The sequence below is a fragment of the Megalobrama amblycephala genome, linkage group LG23, assembly GCF_018812025.1.
Source record: "Megalobrama amblycephala isolate DHTTF-2021 linkage group LG23, ASM1881202v1, whole genome shotgun sequence".
In the NCBI taxonomy this organism is placed as follows: Eukaryota; Metazoa; Chordata; class Actinopteri; order Cypriniformes; family Xenocyprididae; genus Megalobrama; species Megalobrama amblycephala.
The window spans coordinates 4,926,678-4,949,295 of NC_063066.1; the positions used below are offsets into that span (position 1 = coordinate 4,926,678).

General features: G+C 36.8%; 1 protein-coding gene across 5 annotated transcripts in view; it reads right to left on the minus strand.

The window, feature by feature from the left end:
• LOC125258749 (5-hydroxytryptamine receptor 4-like) overlaps positions 1-22,618 on the minus strand; it is a 209,375-nt gene that overhangs the window by 107,865 nt on the left and 78,892 nt on the right. For all 5 annotated transcript variants that reach the window (XM_048175761.1, XM_048175760.1, XM_048175763.1 and 2 more), the window contains exons 2-3: positions 20,070-20,151; positions 3,784-3,897 (exon numbers count right to left, since the gene is read on the minus strand). In XM_048175761.1, coding sequence (XP_048031718.1) covers positions 3,784-3,897; positions 20,070-20,151 — 196 coding nt within the window. The remainder of the gene's footprint in view (positions 1-3,783; positions 3,898-20,069; positions 20,152-22,618) is intronic.

Sequence of the window (22,618 nt, forward strand, 5' to 3'; positions counted from 1 at the left end):
TACCTCATTATGTATTTGTAGCCTACTTAGTCATTTTTTGATAGTAGGCTAATATAGCTAATATACACTTACAGCCTGTGTTGCCTTCATATAAGGTTTATATAAGGCTTTTAATTTTTTGTGGCTCCAGACAGATTTGTTTTTTGTTTTTTTGATCCAATATGGCTCTTTGAACATTTTGGGTTGCCGACCCCTGACCTAGCCCAAGTATACGACGATTCAACTGCTTCAGCGTGCTGAGGAAAAATGTATGTCCAAGGAACTCACGTGGACAAAAAAGCCCACTTTATGTGCTGAGTGCAAGCAGAACACCCGGCCCGTTGTCCGGATGAAACTTGCTCAAGGTATTGGGTGTTGCCCAGCCTGCTGCTCTACAGATGTCTGTTAAGGCAGGAACACCCCAAGTTTTTCTTCGTCGGCCGACTAAGTTTTCTCAGTGTGTTCCGCACCGTCGGCTGAAGTTGGTCCTCGTCGGCCTTTTTTCGTCCGATTCGAAATGTTGAATCTGCGTTGGAGCTCATCGGTCCGTCGGGCCATCTGATCATTCTGATTGGCTGCTCAGCTACTGCCGCCTGCTGTTTTGGAAAGGCATTTCATCTCACGCAGGCACAGAACTGACGTGCTACTTGGTCGTCGACTGTTTAGCGTCGGTTTGGTGTGTCGGGGCAACTTTAGACACAGACGCTGCCGACGTGAGCCAACCCCGCAGTCTGCTTTCATCTCCACTAGTTCGTCGGCGTCGGCTTGGTGTGTTCTGGCCTTTAGAGAGGTCCAGAGGTCCTGAGCCCAGGAAGATGCAACACTTCTCATGGAGTGTGCACACAGTCCTAAGGGGCAAGGCACCCCTTGGGCCTGGTATACCAAGGCAATTGCATCCACAATCTGCTGAATCTGAATCTGCTTTGCCCAAAACAGACAAAGAGCTGCTGAGCGCTTCTGAAGCTCTGCGTGCGGTCCAAATAAACATGCAGGGCACATACAGGAAACAGCATTGACAAGGCTCATCCTGAGGCAGCACTTGCAAGCTCACCACTTGGTCCCTAAAAGAGTTAGTGGGAGCTTTGGGCATGTCGGTTTGGGCGGTTGGGGTCTCAGGATCATGTGAGAGTATGCCAGACTGAACTCAAGGCACGTTTTGCTGACAGAGAACGCCTGCAGGTCCCCAACCCTCTTGATGGAAGTGAGCAATGTTGTTTTAATTACTGTTTTACTGTATTTGTGATCATATGAATGCAGACTTAGTGAGTATATGAAAATTATATAAAAAATTGTTTGTTAGGTTCAGCAATTTCACTTTACTGACAATGAAAAGGTCAGTTATTGAAATGCCTTATTTTCAAAACTGTCACTTTAGTAAATTCATTGGTATTTAACAATTTTTTTTCTGCAAAACCAGTCCATGTGTGATTTTTTTTTTTTTTTTTTTTTTGCAAAAACCTCTAAGTCCACTTCTTTGAAAAACAAGACATAGTAAACAGTTGCAAAATCACCAAAGATGCAACTGGAAACATTGCAAATGATGAATGCAGAATTCAAAATGTATCAGCGAAGAAACTGATCCACAAAGTATGGCGAGCTGTCATGTTTGTGTCGTATTACAGCGATTCTTTAATGTAGGTTATGTCAGAGTTACAGCACCACACGAAACACACATGCTCACATGCTATTTGTGAAATCCAGTTATTACTGACACTGTAACGACTTTCATTACACATATGCCATTAGTGTTGTCAAAAGTACCGGTACTTCGGTACCAAGTCGGTACTGAAATTTTGAAAATGTGACGATACCAGCATTTCTGTAGTACCGGTAGTACCGAGAATGCGGGTATATTCGGTACCCACTGATAGGGCTGTGCCAGTATTTACGTGAATATGACACAAGTGAAGCACAAAGCTTTGTTTACAGAAGAAATAATAGGTTAGCAATTAAATGTGACATCGCAGCCATGGAAACATTTTGGTTAATGCCGAATGAGAGAGGTGCGTGAGTCCATACATTTAAGCTTCGTATTCTGTTTTGCGAATCGCGATCTGGTCACCTGATTAGCAGAGAATTTAACAATATTCCATTAGTTATTCCACTGAACATGGAATCTGTTTCTTTTCCCAAATCTTCACTCACGCAGGGGATTATAACGTTTCTTTCGTTTGTATTTAGGCCAATTATATTCGCATTCTTTACTGTGGTAAAGTAGAAAAAACACCGTAGGACAGAAACCTTTTTGCTTGCACATCAATTTCTATTTAAAAGAGTTTGTGCTCGTTATTAGACTTTATAGGCGTGTCAAGTTTATTTGTATAGCGCGTTTCACACACCAGTTATTTTTACTTTCGCTTTCTCTGGCAGCACAAAATCAAATAATAATTATAATAATAATAATAATAAATATACTTATTTCATAGTTTTACAGGCTGTAGTGTGTTGTTTCACTGACGGAATAGCTAAAATAAACATGCACATCTGTTACCCCTGTTGAAAAAACGAGCATATGCTGGTAAAGTAGGTTTTGAAGCTGGTATGCTGGTTTGAGCTGGTTTATGCTGGTCCAGGACCAGCTTAGGACTAGTATGGACCAGCAGGACCAGTTTAGGACCAGCATTTGACCAGCATACAGCTTCAAAACCTACCTTACCAGCTGGTTTTTTCAACAGTACACAATGGATGTTTGAGCATTTATTTATTTATATTTCAAAAATTATTTCATTGAGGTAGCCTATATATACACACACAAACTCACACACTCCAAATCATATTTAATGTTTTTAAAATAGGCTATATAAAGTAGTAAAATAGTTCCAATAGATTTTGCTGTGGTACCGAAATTGGTACCGAGAACCGTAACATTTTTCATGGTATCGGTACCGACTATTGCAATTTTGGTACCGTGACAACACTATATGCCATCATTCATCATGAAATCATGTGATTCGATTTGCATCTTCTGATTGGTTCTGTGGACTTAGAGGCTTTTGTTGACAAAGGGAAGTGGTGTTTAGTGTTTTCTGCCAACGAACCGGTATTTCCGAATGGGCTGAGGCTGGGATTTGATGAACGTATATATATATTATTGTTATATTTTTATTCACATTAGTTTTGAAAGAATATTCTACTTCGATTTACTAAGAAATGAAAAGAATGAAGTAGAATTCATTATACTCCCTCTGCCCATTCTGTTAGTCTTTTCCTACTAACAAACTAACAAAGGACATCCTCGTCCAGGAAGTGACATCACTTTTGGTTGAAAAACAACACCACAAACACTATTAATTAGTAATTAAATATAATTGTAATGAATTTTGTGTTATATTTACTGGTTTAAAAACATCCCAATTAAAAAAATCCATCTGACAAAATTACAAAAAAACAAATCTAAACACTCATGTAAGTGAACTCAATCCCTCACTGAGCAATGAGTAATTTTAGCTCTTTATTTTTCATCCAATTAATATTCTAAGTTATAATGAATAAAGATTAACTGTCTGAATTTGATCTAAACATTTCTGAAAGTCTGCTATATCTTTTAATAGAAACATACGAATGCTGTTATTTTAAAAAATGTCAGACTGAGAAGAAACAACATAAAATGCAATTCCTGCCTTTCAGATAATGTTCAAATTCTGTAAAACCAAAAAAATAATAATAACCATCCAGTAAGAATTACCTCGAACATAAGTCATGTCAGTTCACTTGAGCTGCACAAATGAAATGCTAAAAAGGGATGTTTTCCCCTGAGATGACAGATAAGTGAAGAGCAGTGGGCGGAGATGGGAGGTTTCTGACCTGAGCTGCCGGTCCTTGCAGACGGCCACCATAACCAGCAGGTTGCCCAGGACGCTCATGAGCATGACCAGTGACAGGAAGCTGATGAGAGCAACCGTCTTCGCCAAGCCGTTGCTGTAGTAACAGAGAGAAGACACAAACTTATTGAAAATCACTCGATCGCACGGAATGAAGAAAATACTGATGACTGTCATTGTCTTGAAGGCGATTCAACAGGACTAACAATAGCACAGGCATTTCAGCTCCAGAAGACACTACTGGTGCAAATGCTTTCTTTTAAATACATTTGATGCATATAAAGTAAGTTTGATTTGTTAATTATTAAATGTTGACATTTAAGAAAGGTTTTGCCACCTCAATTCCCATGGAAACAGCAGCATAAGAGCACTGCCCAGGAATAGAAAGCACATTGCCCACACAGTGTGGTGAAAAAGACAATTCCTCCTTGTGAAAAAGATCACTTCTTTATGATACTGATGACGTGAATCTCATCAACATGTAGCAGTATTGTTTGTTTCTAATCATTGGTGCTATAATTATTAACAATAAGGCTTAAAAGATTTATTTATTTATATAATTTCACATTATTACTGTTTTTCTGTATTTTTAATCAAATAAATGCAGTCTTGGTGAGAGACCCCACACATTTAAAATATTAATCTCACAATTCAGCATATTAGTCATACTGTATCATAGTTTTCTTTTATCACAATTTAGTGGACATACAAAAGCTTCAATCTTTCACATTAATTCTCTGACTCTGAACAGATTTTCTATGGCAAACTGGCAATAATGATATAAAGATTTAGAGGGTAATCACATTCTGAAAATCATTTTCTTGTGTATATTAGAGACAGATAGAAAAATCACCCTAATGCCTGTTGTATAACCTATAAACTTAAAACTAGTTCTTATTCAAAGCACTGTTTTCCCTCAAGATTGACACTGACTATGTAATTGTAGGCTACAGCCTGTTATTGTGACTGCAGGCTCTAGGAAGAGGTAACCCCCTGCCGCACATTACAGACAAATGAGTGGCAGGGAATTTTAGATAACCGATAGAGAGTTAGCTCAACCGCAGAACGTTTGACACTGCTTTTGTTCGTAAGCTATAAGTCTCTACCTTTCTAAAGACATAGAGTAGTAGAAATCTGAACAGTAATGTGTTCATATTGCAGTGACTGTCATGTTATGTATAAAGGTAATTTGTAGTTTAAAGAAACAAATTAGAATAAATCAGACAAGACATGACAGCATGAAAAGTGGGATGGAAGAAAAATGATCTCTGGAGTGAGGTAAGCAGTTGTTTTTAAAATATGACTGGCAAGATCCTCTAGAATAAAACTCTTATTTCATTTTTAATTTCATTTTATTTCCATGCCATTGAACATAAGCCTAAAATCCATTCTGCAATCAAGCTGTCAATCTGTTCGGTCACTAAGTCTGCCTTAGACAACTTTCTTTCTTTCTATACAATACAAAAAACAAAAAGAGTCTCTATTAGTCCAACTCAGGGGTCGGCAACCCAAAATGTTTAAAGAGCCATATTGGACCAAAAAAACAAATCTGTCTGGAGCCGCAAAAAAATTAAAAGCCTTATATAAGCCTTATATGAAGGAAACACAGGCTGTGTATATTAGCTATATTAGCCTACTATCAAAATGACTAAGTAGGCTACAAATACATAATGAGGTATTCCCGAGGTATATATTTAAAAACTGCTGAAAGCTACAGAAAAAAGAAGCAAATGGATTGGTGCAATTCACAGAAACAGCTGGACTCCAGGCAGAGAAACAAGGATTGGCAGTTATCATTTTGTGTCGAAATGTTGGATTTTGAGGTAAAATCATTCCATATATATTGTATTGTAATATATTATGTTGACAAATCATCAATTAAATATTTTCCATCTTATATTGTGCATAATTGTGTGTTTTAAAATAAACACTGACAAAAACTATACTATAAAAGTATATGTTTTAGGGCTGGACAACATGACGATATATATAACATATAAGTGATTACGCGGATTTAAACCTACCTATATTGTAGTTATATAAAATATTCACAGGCAGATTTGCTTTATGTATTTCCCCGGCGTCAAATCAAGCACATATAAATGTCAGGAAACACGACTCCTGGCTGCATGTCAATATCCATGGATTAGGTTTATTTGACAAGTTGTAAGAAACACTTTCGAGTCCAACCTTTAGTGTAATTCGTTTGTTTTACTCGCGTTTTCTCAGTTTCCTCTATTAAATCCAGTCATGCAGCAGGTTCTTTTGCCACTCAGTCCAGCTGAGGGAGCGCGCTTTCTGCGGGAAAGTGACGTCGATGCATACTCTCTGTTGCGCCGCGCTGAAACGTGTGTCACAGGCTATGACGCAAATCTTCGTTGACATAAATATTGAAATTTAATATTTATTATACACATTTTTACAGCATTGGAAACCGTTAAGAATGTTTGTGTCATGTTTGTCCTCCTACAGAAACCATATGAAAACAAAAAATATTTTTCCATTTTCATACATTTTTGAAAAAGCTCCAGGAAGCCACTAGGGGAGCGCTAAAGAGCCGCAGGTTGCCGACCTCCCGTCCAATTGAACCAATTTACTAAAATAAATCCAACTTCCATTGTTGCATGCACAAGTAAGGACATTCACAAAATGCATTTTTGCATTCCATTACACTGCTTTTCCATTGTTTTTTTTTTTTTTATGTGAACATGCGCTAGATGGACATGTTTGACCATTGTGCTTGAGTCTCATAGCATCTTGCACAGCAAAAACTTTGTATTTTGTAAAATTGTCTAAATTAACAATTAAATATTGGCTCAAAAATGACTTAGAAATAATTCTGCCCAAGTGAAAAGATGCATTGTGCTAATCATAGCTTAAGTTCTTCATTAAAGACTCAGCAAACATATTTAAAGACCCCCTGTAGTTTTTAATGTTGTTCATATGTCTATGTGGTGTTTTTAATATGCTTTAAGACAAACCATGTGCAAATTCATCAATCAACACCATTGCTGAGTATTTTCTGTTTAAAACTGCTGTGGAAAAAAAGACCTGCGGTTTGAAATCGCTGGTGTTTGTGACGTCACAAACTACCTTGTAGCCAATCACGTCAACATGTCGGCGGGCTTTAGCATATCATTAACAGCAAACTAGCAATGAAGTCTCGAGAGAAGCCAGGTTATCCCGGTATATTTTTCTGTTGATCTGAAAAATTGTGTAGAATTAGCAATTTGGCATTTGTATGATGTATATTACGATGTTATGATGAACTATATGCCTTTCTCCACCAACGTTTTAAGACGTTCAACTGTAGGCAAAGAAGGCAACTGTCTGACTCTGACATGGTGAACAGGAACATGGTTTGTGTAACATTAGCAACACATTATTAGCTGTTTGATAACATAGTCAAGCAAAAGGCTAATCATATTAATTATTAATGTGTCCGATGTTGTAAAGAGCGATACCATTGTGCAGCGTTTACCTCAGTAAGTTGACCGAGTGGATCTCTGAGCTGGCGTGAGCGAGTGAAGGCGGGGCTAATTTGAATATTCATTGATCCGTGTATATTAAATGAGGTAAGGGTGTAGGGTTAAATTCAAGCTATTTTAAGGCACAAAGAAATTTCCACAGGAAAAAATGTTTAAATGTAATTTTGGTGATCAAAGATAAGTTTTAAGGGATAAAATTATTGACTACAGTAAATCTATAAAGTCAAAAAGAAAAATCTGTGTTTGCCTAAATCCAAAAAACTTACTGTTAACCAATCAGCAGGTTTTCACTGTCATATTTTTACAGTCTTTTACCATTAAAATCACAATCATTTTTTAACAGTGGGCTGAAAATCTGGGCAAAAACTGGACAAAAGTCTTCAGTGTCCAAACATCTGGGGTACTATCGTATACGCAGATATTTATTAAATGTCAACTTGTTGGTTATCCTGTGGTAAAGTCTGTTTTCCAAATGCCATAGAATGTTAATCTGCATTGATTAAGGAAATCAGCCAAAAAGAGACCAAAATCAATGCCTGGAGACGGCCGCTCACTCAACTGTGTGCATATAGTGTGTGTGTGTGTAATGACTGGTGAAACCTTTGACCCCTAGTATGTAATTGAACTGAGGGTGCAATCAGAACATAGCGGCTCAATCAAAGCACTCAGCGAGTCGACCCTATAGGCCATTCGGCACACAATGTTCCTTTAGTTTGCTTCCGCTGCAGAACACCACATTTTTTAGTTTCAATTTCTCATTTAATCTAATTAGGAGCTTTTGTGTCACAAGAGCATATTACAGGAGTTTGAAAAGGGCCTTGATATAAAAACTAGAAATCAGTGTTTTTGTGAACTTAATATCAATCTAAAACTATTAAAAATAACTCTCAGTAATATATATAAAGCTGGAATAAAAATCAAATATAAATATTAGATGAAAAAAACTAAATTATAAATATTGGCTTGGCAACTAACTGAAATAAGTATAAAGGGTTAGTTCACCCAAAAATGAAAGTTATGTCATTTATTACTCACCCTCCTGTCGTTCTACACCCGTAAGACCTTCGTTCATCTTCAGACACAAATGAAGATTTTTGATGAAATCCGATGTCTCAGTGAGCCCCCGATTGACAGCAAGATAATTAACAAATTCAAATGCCCAGAAAGGTACTAGAAACATATTTAAAACAGCTCATGTGACTACAACCTTAATATTATAAAGTGAGAAGAATGCCTTTTTTTTGCACCAAAAAAACAAAATAACGACTTTTCAACAATATCTAGTGATGGGCGATTTCAAAACACTGCTTCATGAAGCTTCGAAGCTTTACCAATCTTTTGTTTCGAATCAGTGGTTCAGAGCACATATCAAACTGCCAAAGTCACGGGTACTATTGACATTTCAAAACACTTATGATGTAACGAAGCCTCGTTTACTAAAATCACATGATTTTGGCAATCTGAACCGCTGATTCAAAACAAAAGATTGGTAAAGCTTCGAAGCTTCATGAAGCAGTGTTTTGAAATCGCCCATCACTAGATATTGTTGAATAAAGTCGCTATTTTGTTTTGTTTTTGGTACACCAAAAGTATTCTCGTTGCTTTTTGCCTCTCTGAGCCATCGGATTTTATCAAAAATATCTTAATTTATGTTCCGAAGATGAGTCTTATGGGTGTGGAACGACATGAGGGTGAGTAATAAATGACATAACTTTCATTTTTGGGTGAACTAACCCTTTAAAGTGCTAAAATTTCTAAAACTAAAATAAAAATAAATAGAAATACATATAAAACAAAAGCAAAGTGAAAATAAAATCCAAAAATATAAGAATAAATAAAAGCCACTTCGAAATATTAATAAATACTATAATAGCATATAAATAATAACACAAGATAAATACCAAAAGATATAGTGCATAATATATCTTGATTTGCTGTGACTCAGTGGAGGGACTTTGACTTGAGCAGTCTATCTGTAATATGATTTCATGTAATTAGGCCAAATGGTACTTGAGTCCTACACATTTTCTCTTTAGTGTGAGAGTCAAGAATCCCAGATTTCAGCCTGAATTGAAAACATGCTTTTGCCTGAGAACAATGGCAACAGATCAAGTTAAATTGAAGTCCTTTTCAAACTACTTATTATATAATAAAGTATTTATTATATAATTGTAACATTCATAAACACTACTATTTTAACAATTACATTCTAAAATATAAGCCAGACAAAAAGGGGGAAGTACACATTTTTTTTGCTGCAATCTCTGTTTTATTTATTATATACAGAGACATTTAATGCCAGAAAAGTGAAGTTATGCAGCCCTGTGTTAAAAAAAAAAAATCCACTAAAAAAGGAACAAAGACTGCTAGTGAAAAAACACAGTTCTCTGAAAGCCCAGCACTGCAGCGTGGACGGTTTGAACATTCATGTTGTCTGGCATGTCACGTATTCAGCCCTACCTGTTGTTATTCAGTTGCTAGAGATATGAAGATTGAAAGGAAATTTGTCCTCAATTGCTGGGAAACTGTCCAAGAGTGGAACCGCTGACAATCTAAACTTGAACTTAGGCCCTTCGTTTTCATTAATTCTCTGTGCAAATGGGCATCAGCATGTTCTGATTTCACAGCAACACTCATGAAGGACAAATATGCTGATTAAAGGCACAGAGTGCACAGTGTGAATTTACCAAGATCAATGAACAATTGACCCTCACAGAAGCAGGCATTTGCAATTCTAAATGTGCAGTGGTGAAGCAAATTCTCCTAATAAACCTTAATATGATCAGAATCTGTGAGTTTTGTTATTAACTAAACAAACCACAAAACTCTCACAAGTTATAGTGTGGATAATTATGGACCTCACATCACATGGCTCTAAAATCATATAAACTGCTTTGTTTGAATGTATAGTATAGAATGCAACGGGGTCCGCCAACTTTTTCAACGGTCTTGGTTTCAGAAGTATTTTTCCCATAAGGATTTTTAAAAAAGCCTGTTTATGAGTTAGAAACAATAAACCAAACCAACCAGCTACAAGGTGAATCAAAACATTACAAACTTTGATTTGAAGCAAAAAAGTTTGTGAAAATCGACAAAAAGACAAAAGATGCCAGACTGTGTACTTAATGGCTTAAATGATGGAAAGAACTACAATTGCAAATGACATAATCAAATGAAAAACAATGAGAAATACAACTATAATAGGGCTGCACAATGTATAGTTTTAGCATCGAACGGACACATACACGCAAAATGATTTCAAAATGTCTATCTTCGTCAGTATCCTTGTAAACAGAGTTGCTTAGGTAAAGCAAACAAAGAAAACTGATGTGTATCATAATATTGTATCCATGCATTCGGTCTTAAAGTGACAGCAGGCTAATATTTTTGCTGCTTTCTGAGTCATCATGAATGTTATCAAACAACAAAATACAAAATACACTTTTGCAGCTTTAACACAGATTAATTATGTTTAATTTATACAGTGAAGCCTATGCAATGTTATTTTACATTTGATTATTCATTTTCTGTACCTAAACACTTACCAGAAAAATATAAAGCACTGCTTATTTTTTTTAAATCACCCCAATCATTCTAGATTTATTAATTCTTGCCAAATAGTGCTATTCAAGTAACCTGGTGAATTTATTTAATATCACAATATATATTGCAGAGAAAAAAATATCAGAACGTCAGTTTTTTTTCAATATCGTGCAGCCCTAAACTATAAGATGTTGACTATATATAAGCATATACCATTGATTAACAACATCATAGCTCAGAGGACATCCATACTTTTAAGGTTTACAAGTTATCGTTAAAAATGAATTTCCCTATCAAGGAAATGAATGGGGGGGGTAGTTATTATAATTATTATTATTAAATATAATAACTTGCTTCCGGCAGATGACCGTAAGCATCGATTTGCAGTGAATTTGTGATCTCTGACCCGATGCATGATGTAATGACGAATGCGTAAACACAGAGGATAGAGCAAAACAAAACCTGGTCATGAATTAGAAATCTAAAACCAGAATTTTTAAAGTCAAATGTTCTAAGCTAGTTATTTTAAGTTATAAAGTTTTAAATTGGGATATTTTTCTTACAAAAACCCATCGCTTTGCTTCAGAAGGCCTTTATTATCCCCCTGGAGCTGTGTGGAAAACTTTTATGATGGATGGATGCATTTTTTTGGCGCTTCAAAGTCTGGGCCCCTATTCAGTACCATTACAAAGCTTGGAAGAGCCAGGATATTTTTAAATATATCGCAGATTGTGTTCATCAGAAAGAAGATAGGCATACACCTAGGATGGCTTGAGGGTGAGTAAATCATGGGATAATTTTAATTTTTGGGAGAAGAATCCCTTTAACACTGAAAAAGTAAACAAAAATATGGCCCATACCAAATCACATTCTTCCACCATGATTCTCTCATTGTCATGTTCCCAACTCAGAAAGCCAGGGAAATGTTCTTTCACCATGCACACTTTGCCCAATGCAAACTTTGGAAAACATCTTGCAATTTATTCAGACATGGTGCCCCAATAAATCAGCCCTGGGCTTTGCTTATTCTTTTTTTTTTTTTTTTTTTTTGACAAATGTGCCTTTGCTTTCCAAGACCAGTAAGTGAGCAGACACCCTGCAGAATAATGAGAGAAATCAGCAGTGACCATGCTGAACAAATTGTCCAAGACTTGTGCAGCTTCAATGGTGACTGTGCATTAGATATTCTCCATAGGTCAGTGAGTATCAGACCTCATTCGGCTACAGCAAACAGAATCATATAAAAGGCCACACGCACAATCTACACGACCTTCAGCACTGGGAGGGAGGGCAGATTGAAATACTCTTGCCGTACAGTAAATCAGTATAGATTCTATATAATGCATGTTATAATATAATAAATCAAAGTGTTTTAAAGAGTATAAAATCAGTCCCTTCAAGGCTGTTGATCACATGATATACATCAGCCTAGTTTCACTCACTGAATTCCTCATGCAGAGTATTTCAGGTGAATGAGAAAATTCACAAGAGACAAGAAGCACACTTTTAGAAGTGCAAATACAAGGCTTAGTTTCCATACTTCCAAGATGTGATATAATTTCCCCAATTCCATTTGCAGATGAACACTTTGCATCCCTGAATGAATACGACATCTCAATGGAACTGAACCGCTTCGATCTCATCCGATAGGCGTGCATTGGGAAATGCGTTTCCTGACTATTATAAATCAACTTTTTTTTTTTTCATCCTGTTCTGCGGATTGACAGTAATTAAATGGGAAATCTGTTAATAACTTGCACCTGGGTTGGACTATGTGTCAAGCATGCTTTTTCTAAGGGCACATGTGACTCTTCCATCCTTGAGGACAAAAGAGTCTTTTGGGATGAATGTGACGCGTGTGGATCTCCAAAGGATGACTGGCATGGACTCAAATGCGGATCATTTAGGGGTTGAAAGCTTCATATTTCTGGGTAATTTACAGGCATTTTCAGATGTCATGTCGTCAACATTGAATGTATTTGGGGGGCTGTCAGAAAACTTTACCCTTGATGAGATGTTTGAAAACATGTCAAAGCTCAGATTTTCTCGCTATTTTGACATGTGTTAGACTCATTTGAGAAAGTAAATGGACGTATGTGTATGGTAGCCTATAGATTTATGTACTGCAAAAGACATGTTAGGCCATTTTTCTTGTCATGCTGAGTAAAACGGCACTCAGTGTTGCCTGTGTTGCACGTAACATCCATTTAGAGATAAGTTAAACCTAAGTCATGTTTATAAATCTGTTTTCTGTTTCTCCACAGCAGATATGCTGGAAAAAAAGAAGTATGCCAAACCTGTCATAAAACATATACAACATCCACTGTAAAAGTACAATGTTTAAACAGTCTATTATTAATTTATTAATAATATCTCTGGTGCTTAATAAATCTTGCTCACAGGACAGTTTTCCATGTAAGTGGTCACAATTGTGACCCGTGGGAACAAGTAACTGATTATATCTCATTAAACTGTAAAAAATATTTTAAAGTATTGTTACAATGTATCAAAAATGCTAGTAAAAAGAATGCAAAAAAATATATATAGAGAGAAGAAATTACTTTATTGTTTGTAATATTCTACCGGGCATTTTTTGACTCAAAAGTTTCCCACCAGATATGACTGTGACCAAGAATAAACCACATACTTTCACTTACTTCATAAAAACTTTTTTAGACAAGGCATATAGTTTGTTTCATTTGTCAGCCCAAAGGAGAAAAATGCATGAGGCTGGGAATGATTTGCGATTAAATGAGTTCACAGTAGTAATTTGAACAAGCTCCTATAGATTTACAGTACATTAAAGGATAGACCTGAACCAAAAACACTTTAGAAAACACTTAGCAAAGCCCTGGAAAGCACCCAAAACGCCCTTGCATTGTGGGAGTGATTTTTGCAGCGCCAAACAACACACAAAAACACAAGCTACCATTTTAATAGAGAGGCCTCCATTAATCAACATGTTGCTTAAGACTATAAAGTGTTCAAACAACTTATCTTTTGACCAACTAAACTAAATCATTCTTCCAGAAAAAGCTGTTTGCTGTTTGTTTCTGACCATGTTATCATTATTACAGCTGAAAATCTCCAGGGTGAGGTGGACTACGTGCCCGGGTAGATTTATTGCGGCCGAGCAGATCCAGTAGATAATCCAAGAAAGCAGGGCTCCCGTTTTTAGCAGCGCTGGATTTCCCTGTCCCTTGAGGCCTCGCTCTGACTGCTCTGAGCTGCTGGAAAAGTGCCAGCTCACACCGAGGTGCCCGGTTTCTGGCCTTTCTGCCTTGGCTGACACAGAAATGTACGTAACACACAAGAGACCGCACACCTTTAGTTACAGAGATCGTATATAAAGCAGGGCTATAGTTATGTAACAAAATGAAATTGAATTGTATGCAATGAGGCTTTACCTGCTATTTCACACAGAGGGCATTAATCGCGCATGACTTCTCTCGACTGCATTTCATTAAAAGAGAGTCAGGTCATCTATATCAAAGACCCCTTGCCCCTGTCATAGCAGCATTTCACAGGACGGTTCAGTAGTAAAGTTCACAACAGCGGGGTAATTTGCAGGGTGAGTTGTGGAGATCAAAAGGCAGTGGCATCTCTAAAATAGCATGTCTGAACATGTACAAGTACAGAAAAGAAGTAAGAGCATCTTTCTGTCTGTGTACTTTTTTTCTCTTTTTAAAGGGTTAGTTCACCCAAAACTGAAATTTCTGTCATTAATTACTCACCCTCATGTCGTGGGTGACCTTCGTTCATCTTCAGAACACAAATTAAGATATTTTTGATGAAATCCGAGAGTTTTTTTTAATCTCCCATAGAAAGCCACGTAATTCAAGAAAAGTAGTCCAGAAAAGTCCAGAAAAGTAGTAAAGACATTGTTACAATAGTCAACGTGACTACAGTGGTTCAACCTTTATGTTATGAAGGGACGAGAATACTTTCTGTGCGCAGAAACAATACAAAAATAACTACTTTATTCAACAATATCTTCTCTCCCGTCTTTCTGCTGCGCTGTTTATGTTCAGCGCTTCCAGGTTCCAACAAAATACAATAAATATATATACAACAGTACTTTCTGGTTCTCAAATCTGATTGGCTGAGAGCTGTGCGATATTCCCCTAGTATCAGCACTGGAACTGTTTCACCGTTAGTATCACTCCGCTTGTGGCGACTGTCATGTCAAATCCACCATATTTTTTAAAAAGACTACTGTTCTTGTGTCACGAAATGCAATTTTAAAAGGGGGAATGTAGTTATTTAGACCTTAAATATGTGACTCATAGTACCTATTTTACTATTTGTTTAGACGCTTTCCCAGATGTGAGCTCCAGGCCATCAGCGGCCGTTCAGTGCTCAAGTACCCGCAGAGAACAGATTACGCTGTTTATGTTCAGCGCTTCCAGGTTCGACATCAGAACGGAAGATATTGTTGAATAAAGTCGTTATTTTTGTTTTGTTTATGCACACAAAAAGTATTCTTATCGCCTCATAACATCTTAATTTGTGTTCCGAAGATGAATGAAGGTCAGAAATGTCATTTTTGGGTGAACTAACCCTTTAATGTTCGCATTAAGGTGTCTCTTCTATAGGCACTTTGGGCTGTGTGGTCTTTTAGAAAATCCATAAAAAGAAAAATGAAAAAAAAAAGAAAAAAAAATGTTTGTTTTACTCATAATCAACCCCATAGGAAATAAAAAGTGCCCCAGCTATGCTAAAACATTCATTAACATAGATTCAGCTGAATCTTCCTACATGCTGGAATCTTCCTCTCATGATAACACAGAGGACAGGCTCTAATGATAAAATTATGATCTTTAAATTTAATTCTGCAGTGGTACCATCATTCTTTCTAAATTTATGCCTGCTCTGATTAACATTACCCCACGATGATAGTCTCAAAACACTACATCAAAGAATTCCTCATCTAAGCATGCCACAGACCCGGAATACCAGCTGCTGTCTTCTTCAGCATAAACCGCAGTCACTTTCAAGACACTCTGGAGAGATTCTTCAAGAAGAGTGGTGAAAGCCATACACATACAGAAAGCCATACACATTGACAAAGGGATAAGGAGTTCGGCCTTCCCCAGAGAGAAGGACATTCTGCAGATAAGCAACTGAAAGGAGGGGGATATTTGCCATGTGGTTTGTTGTGATATAGAGCACAGGGTGGTATCAGCGATGTTTGCCGGTATGAATGAAAATGTTTGGAGAGACAATGCATCCTCCACGATGAAGTGTGACACCGCGAGTGCAGTAATAATCACACACTCAGACTGCAGTGTTGTGTTTTCCTCAATGGGGGATTTGACACCTTTGTTAGACATGCTAGAACTCGAGACTCACCGAGGCTTGGATCGCTGCCGGAGCTGTCTAGCTTTACCATACTTTCATTTGTATTGTAAGAATGACATTATACCTGAATGAATCTCCTTTTTTTTTCATATTTCACATTCAGTAGTGGAATTTGAGTTGACACTACGAAATAGTGGAGTTGACACTATGGGAAAAAAAACTAACAAAATACAAACCTGATTCCAAAAAAGTTGGGACATTGTACAAATTGTGAATAAAAAAGGAATGCAATAATTTACAAATCTCATAAACTTATATTTTATTCACAATAGAATATAGATAACATATCAAATGTTGAAAGTGAGACATTTTGAAATGTCATGCCAAATGTTGGCTCATTTTGGATTTCATGAAAGCTACACATTCCAAAAAAGTTGGGACAGGTAGCAATAAGAGGCCGGAAAAGTTAAATGTACATATAAGGAACAGCTGGAGGACCAATTTGCAACTTATTAGGTCAATTGGCAACATGATTGGGTATAAAAAGAGTGAAAAATAATGGAGCAATATCAGAAAGGAGTTTCTCAGAGAAAAATTGCAAAGAGTTTGAAGTTATCATCATCTACAGTGCGAAATATCATCCAAAGATTCAGAGAATCTGGAACAATCTCTGTGCGTAAGGGTCAAGGCCGGAAAACCATACTGGATGCCCGTGATCTTCGGGCCCTTAGACGGCACTGCGTCACATACAGGAATGCTACTGTAATGGAAATCACAACATGGGCTCAGGAATACTTCCAGAAAACATTGTCGGTGAACACAATCCACCGTGCCATTCGCCGTTGCCGGCTAAAACTCTATAGGTCAAAAAAGAAGCCATATCTAAACATGATCCAGAAGCGCAGGCGTTTTCTCTGGGCCAAGGCTCATTTAAAATGGACTGTGGTAAAGTGGAAAACTGTTCTGTGGTCAGACGAATCAAAATTTGAAGTTCTTTTTGGAAAACTGGGACGCCATGTCATCCGGACTAAAGAGGACAAGGAAAACCCAAGTTGTTATCAGCGCTCAGTTCAGAAGCCTGCATCTCTGATGGTATGGGGTTGCATGAGTGCGTGTGGCATGGGCAGCTTACACATCTGGAAAGGCACCATCAATGCTGAAAGGTATGTCCAAGTTCTAGAACAACATATGCTCCCATCCAGACGTCGTCTCTTTCAGGGAAGACCTTGCATTTTCCAACATGACAATGCCAGACCACATACTGCATCAATTACAACATCATGGCTGCGTAGAAGAAGGATCCGGGTACTGAAATGGCCAGCCTGCAGTCCAGATCTTTCACCCATAGAAAACATTTGGCGCATCATAAAGAGGAAGATGCGACAAAGAAGACCTAAGACAGTTGAGCAACTAGAAGCCTGTATTAGACAAGAATGGGACAACATTCCTATTCCTAAACTTGAGCAACTTGTCTCCTCAGTCCCCAGACGTTTGCAGACTGTTATAAAAAGAAGAGGGGATGCCACACAGTGGTAAACATGGCCTTGTCCCAACTTTTTTGAGATGTGTTGATGCCATGAAATGTAACTTATTTTTCCCTTAAAATGATACATTTTCTCAGTTTAAACATTTGATATGTCATCTATGTTGTATTCTGAATAAAATATTGACATTTGAAACTTCCACATCATTGCATCCTGTTTTTATTCAGAATTTGTACAATGTCCCAACTTTTTTGGAATCGGGTTTGTACTATAAATATATATACAACAGTACTTTCTGGTTCTCAAATCTGATTGGCTGAGAGCTGTGCGATATTCCCCTAGTATCAGCACTGGAACTGTTTCACCGATAGTATCATTCCGCTTGTGGCGACTGTCATGTCAAATCTACCATATTTTTAAAAAAGACTACTGTTCTTGTGTCACGAAACGCAATTTTAAAAAGGGGGGAATGTAGTTATTTAGACCTTAAATATGTGACTCATAGTACCTATTTTACTATTTGTTTAGACGTTTTCCCAGATGTGAGCTCCAGGCCATCAGCGGCCGTTCAGTGCTCAAGTACCCGCAGAGAACAGCTTCATCTTGGCCAGTCATTTGGGAATTTGCTGCTGGCTCTTATCTAGGTAGTGGTTAAACATGAGATATAATTAATTTGGGGTATATCAAAAGGGCAATCTTTGGTCTTTTTAATCTATTACTTGTTCCAGATCAAAACGATTTGGGTTAAGGGGAAAATTAAGTTTCATAACTTATGCATTTTTAACTTAAAGGATTAGTCCACTTTCAAATGAACTTTTCCTGATAATTTACTCACCCCCATGTCACCCAAGATGTTAATGTCCTTCTTTCTTCAGTCGAAAAAAGGTTTTTGATGAAAACATTCCAGGATTATTCTCCTTATAGTGGACTTCAATGGCCTCCAGACGGTTGAAGGTCAAAATTACAGTTTCAATGCCGCTTCAAAGAGCTTTAAATGATACCAGACGAGGAATAAGAGTCTTATCTAGCGAAACGATCAGTCATTTTCGAAAAAAATGAAACTGAAACAATGAAACAATAACATGCACTGAAACTGTAATTTTGACCTTCAACCGTCTGGAGGCTATTGAAGTCCACTATAAGGAGAATAATCCTGGAATGTTTTCATCAAAAACCTTAATTTCGGCTGAAGAAAGAAAGACATGAACATCTTGGATGACATGGGGGTGAGTAAATTATCAGGAAAAGTTTATTTGAAAGTGGACTAATCCTTTAAATGCTGTACTAGAGCATTGCTTTTGTACATTTGACTGAATTGTTTGCTTGTGTTTATTTCCTATTGTCTATTGTTTATAATGGCTATTGTTAATTTAATCAATAAATATTATTTGATATAAATAATACGCTGTATTTGGTACTGAGAAATTGTCCATTAGTGGTTGTGATATGCAGTGGACTTCAATGAAAGTCACATTAGATGGGTGCAAATACTGTCTTCATGAGTGAATCAGAACAAGGAAGTTGTTTTAGTGCTGTGGGAAATCCCCTTAAAATTTAAAAGGACAAAGACAAACACATAGTTTTCCTCAACAGCCATTCAAATTATGGACATCGACCTGAAGAATGAATGCTACATCATATGCAGGTAATACACTCGTTTAATCAATCTCTCCCTCATAATACTATAATACTCTACATAATACAATAAGCTTCAATGAAGTGACTCAACATTATATATATCGGCTTTTTGTATCTGTAGAGAAATCTATTATCATTGCATCTCTTTTATACATTTGTTGGTCAAAAGTCAATAAAAATCAGCCGATTACAAAATATTGCTAATCAGAACACCTGTAGTCAGCACTTTGAGCATAAACAGCAACATAACAGCACCGTAACATCTCACTGACAGCAGCGGACCTGACAACAACACGAATACCACTGGATGCCGAGCTATGAAGAACACACACTCAGTGCTATTAATAAGTGTCATTACTGTGTTGTTTAGTGGCTTGAGACTCCTGTGATGTTACAGGATACTTAAGGTGTGTAAGTATATACCCGGAAGGGAGAAAGCTAATACCAACATAGAAAGACCATATTTCCTCTGTCCTGCTGAGCAAACAGACCCACAACCTCTGGAGACCTTGAAGTCCCCCTGATACCGAAGTAGCTTCCCCAGAAGTCCCATAGACATTATATTCCTGTAATGTCTGAAGGAACCAGTGCATTTACAGCAATGACATTTCAAACAAGGAGGTCACTGAGGTGAACATATGATAGTATGTCAATGTTGAGACAAGCGAGTGAATTCATGCAAAAGGCCTCAGGCGGGGTTAAAACACTTTCATTGATTAATGCATGAACCAAGTCTATTTATAAGCCATCTTGGTACTCAAGGTCAGCTAAAATAGTTAAAGGAAAAAAACAGATAACGGTGGTGGTGCTCTAACCTCTCATTGGTATCTACTTCTTCCATCTCAGGCATCTGGCCGGTGGAACTCAGATTCATGTACCCGTAGATGCGGAGCGGCCCTGTGAAACGAGGAGAAACAAAGGTTACGTGATGGAGCGGTCAGGACACAGCATCTATTTTAACTCATAACCCATCAGTTTATTTTATGCAGGCTGTTGTGATGATTTGCTGTTGTGCTTTCTTTGTACAGATGACAAAAAATAGCTGCACAATGAAAGTGGGTCAGCCTAAATTTAAAAGGAAGGGAAATACAGCATATCAGTGGATGATGTGTGTTATCTATTAACCCCGGGAACACTGTGAGAGACCGACTGTAACGTGGCAGGAAAAATTTACAACTGTTGTTGAATGTCATGTGTCACAGAGGAGGGTAAAACGACATATGAGCTCAGCAGCCAGTTTATGTGAAAACAAGGAACATGCTAGTAAAGAAAAAAAAGGATCTCAATATAAACCCCAAACCTTTTGACCAAACTTATCCATGATTTACGCAGCTGTAGTAGATAAGGATGTAAAAAAATTATAAAGAATGCACTCAAAAACACAAGAGCAAAAAGAAAAATTATAACCACTATTGAAATTTCCATAACTTTTCCAGGCCTGGAAATCAGAGCTGGTATTATATGTATTGTATCTGCGAGGTCATAGACCCTCAGCTTTTATTGGTTTAACATACTCATGTAACAAACACTGCTGATTGCAGGGGCGTGGACACAGATTTAGTGAGTTAACAATAACTTTAGGTCTGTTCTGATTTCACCCCCAGTGCGCCAAACAATAAATGTATGGCTTACATAACACCTTAATGGACATATTTATAATCGATTCTTTTGAATAAGACAATAACTTTATTTGTCGTGCACTTTAATCTTTAAAAATTTGCAACCCTATTACATTCACAAACAGCTATAGTACACACTGCATGAAAAGTATTTTGGAAAAACCATATAAGAGGCACTTTAATTTAATTAAACAATTAAAACAGAATAAAAAAGTAAACACAGAGCTTGGGAAAAAATAAAACAAATTTCATAGGACACTAAAATGTATTTTTTGTTAAGATGAGACACTGCAGGTAAAAAAAAAAACTATTAATTATCACCATACTTCCCCAGTGGATTGATTACAATAAGAATTGCAAACATTTTGTGTATTACAAGTTTTCTAAAATCTTATGTTTAAATGTGCAAATGAGGCATTATTTACTAAAAATGTGCAAATTTGCATAAATTGCAGAAATCTGAAGTCAAGTTCAGAATTCGTGTTTCATTTTATTGACATTTTAGAGTCAAATGTTCTCTCTTTAAAAATATGTGTTGTAATTGAAATCTATAAACACAAATAGATAAAGTGCCAAAAAATAAATGCTTAAAGGTGGATTTTGGATGTTTTCTGAAAAAACACTTTATTAAAAGCAAAAAAGCCCACAATCTCAAAATTGAAAAAACAGCATTTTAGCCTGTAGTGTCTCGCCTTGAACTTTTAATAAAATTGTTGTTAAAATTGTATAAATTTTATGATTTCAATTAATTAGACATGATTACTAAAGTATAAAACAAAACAAAAAAATGTACATAAATTATATATATATATAAAAAAAAAAATCGAGAGCAAGATCTGAAGGTAAAATTTTCAGTGAACCTTTAGTTGTTAAATCAAAAAAAGCTATTCCTTTTTTTAATTCAATATCATCAGTCCCTATTAATTGACAAAAAAGCATCAATGGATAAACTTGCTGAATACAGTGCAAAAAATGCTTTTCTTACTTAGAGTTTTTGTCTTGTTTCTAGTTCAAATATCTAACAATTCTTAAATCAAGAAGCATTTTCTAGACTAGTAAAAAATTATTGTCTTGTTTTCAGAAAAAAATAAGTCAAAATTATGTGAGTTTTTGCTTAAAACAAGTAAAATAATCTGCCAATGGGGTAAACAAAATAATCTAGTTTCAAAAAACAGGTGGTATAAATAATAATATACAATAAATAAAGCTAGTTTTCTTTTTTTTCCCCTAATCTAACATTTACGAGGTTAAGAATGAGTGTCAGAAGCTCTTAAGACTTCACTCAAGCTCCAAGGGCACTTATGAGAGGTTTGATTCATTCTGCTGGAGAGCGCTCCGTGTAAAATGAATTGTCTCCTGTTTTCTTTCACATCTGAAGCAAAGAGATTTGTAACAGCAATAAGTGTCTGGGTTCTGCACATGCACAGACGTATAAATCCATGCTGGCACAATAACAGCAGCTCTGCAGTTGAGAAGCATGCCGATGTTAAGCACACAGAGAGAGAGAGAGAGAGAGGGTCTGGTAAAGGTTTACAGTGAAAGTGCTGGACTGGTGGGATTCTCATTAGCTCTGCCCAAGAGGAGAATTCCAGCATGAGGCCACCAACATGGATGTTAGACCTTCAGACAGGACACAATCTTCCCGGCTGGTGCGCAGTCTGTGTTTAACATTCTCCTGAACATACAAACAGCCACATGAGGTACTTTACTGACACAAATCCCTGGCGTAGGCAGACAGAATGACA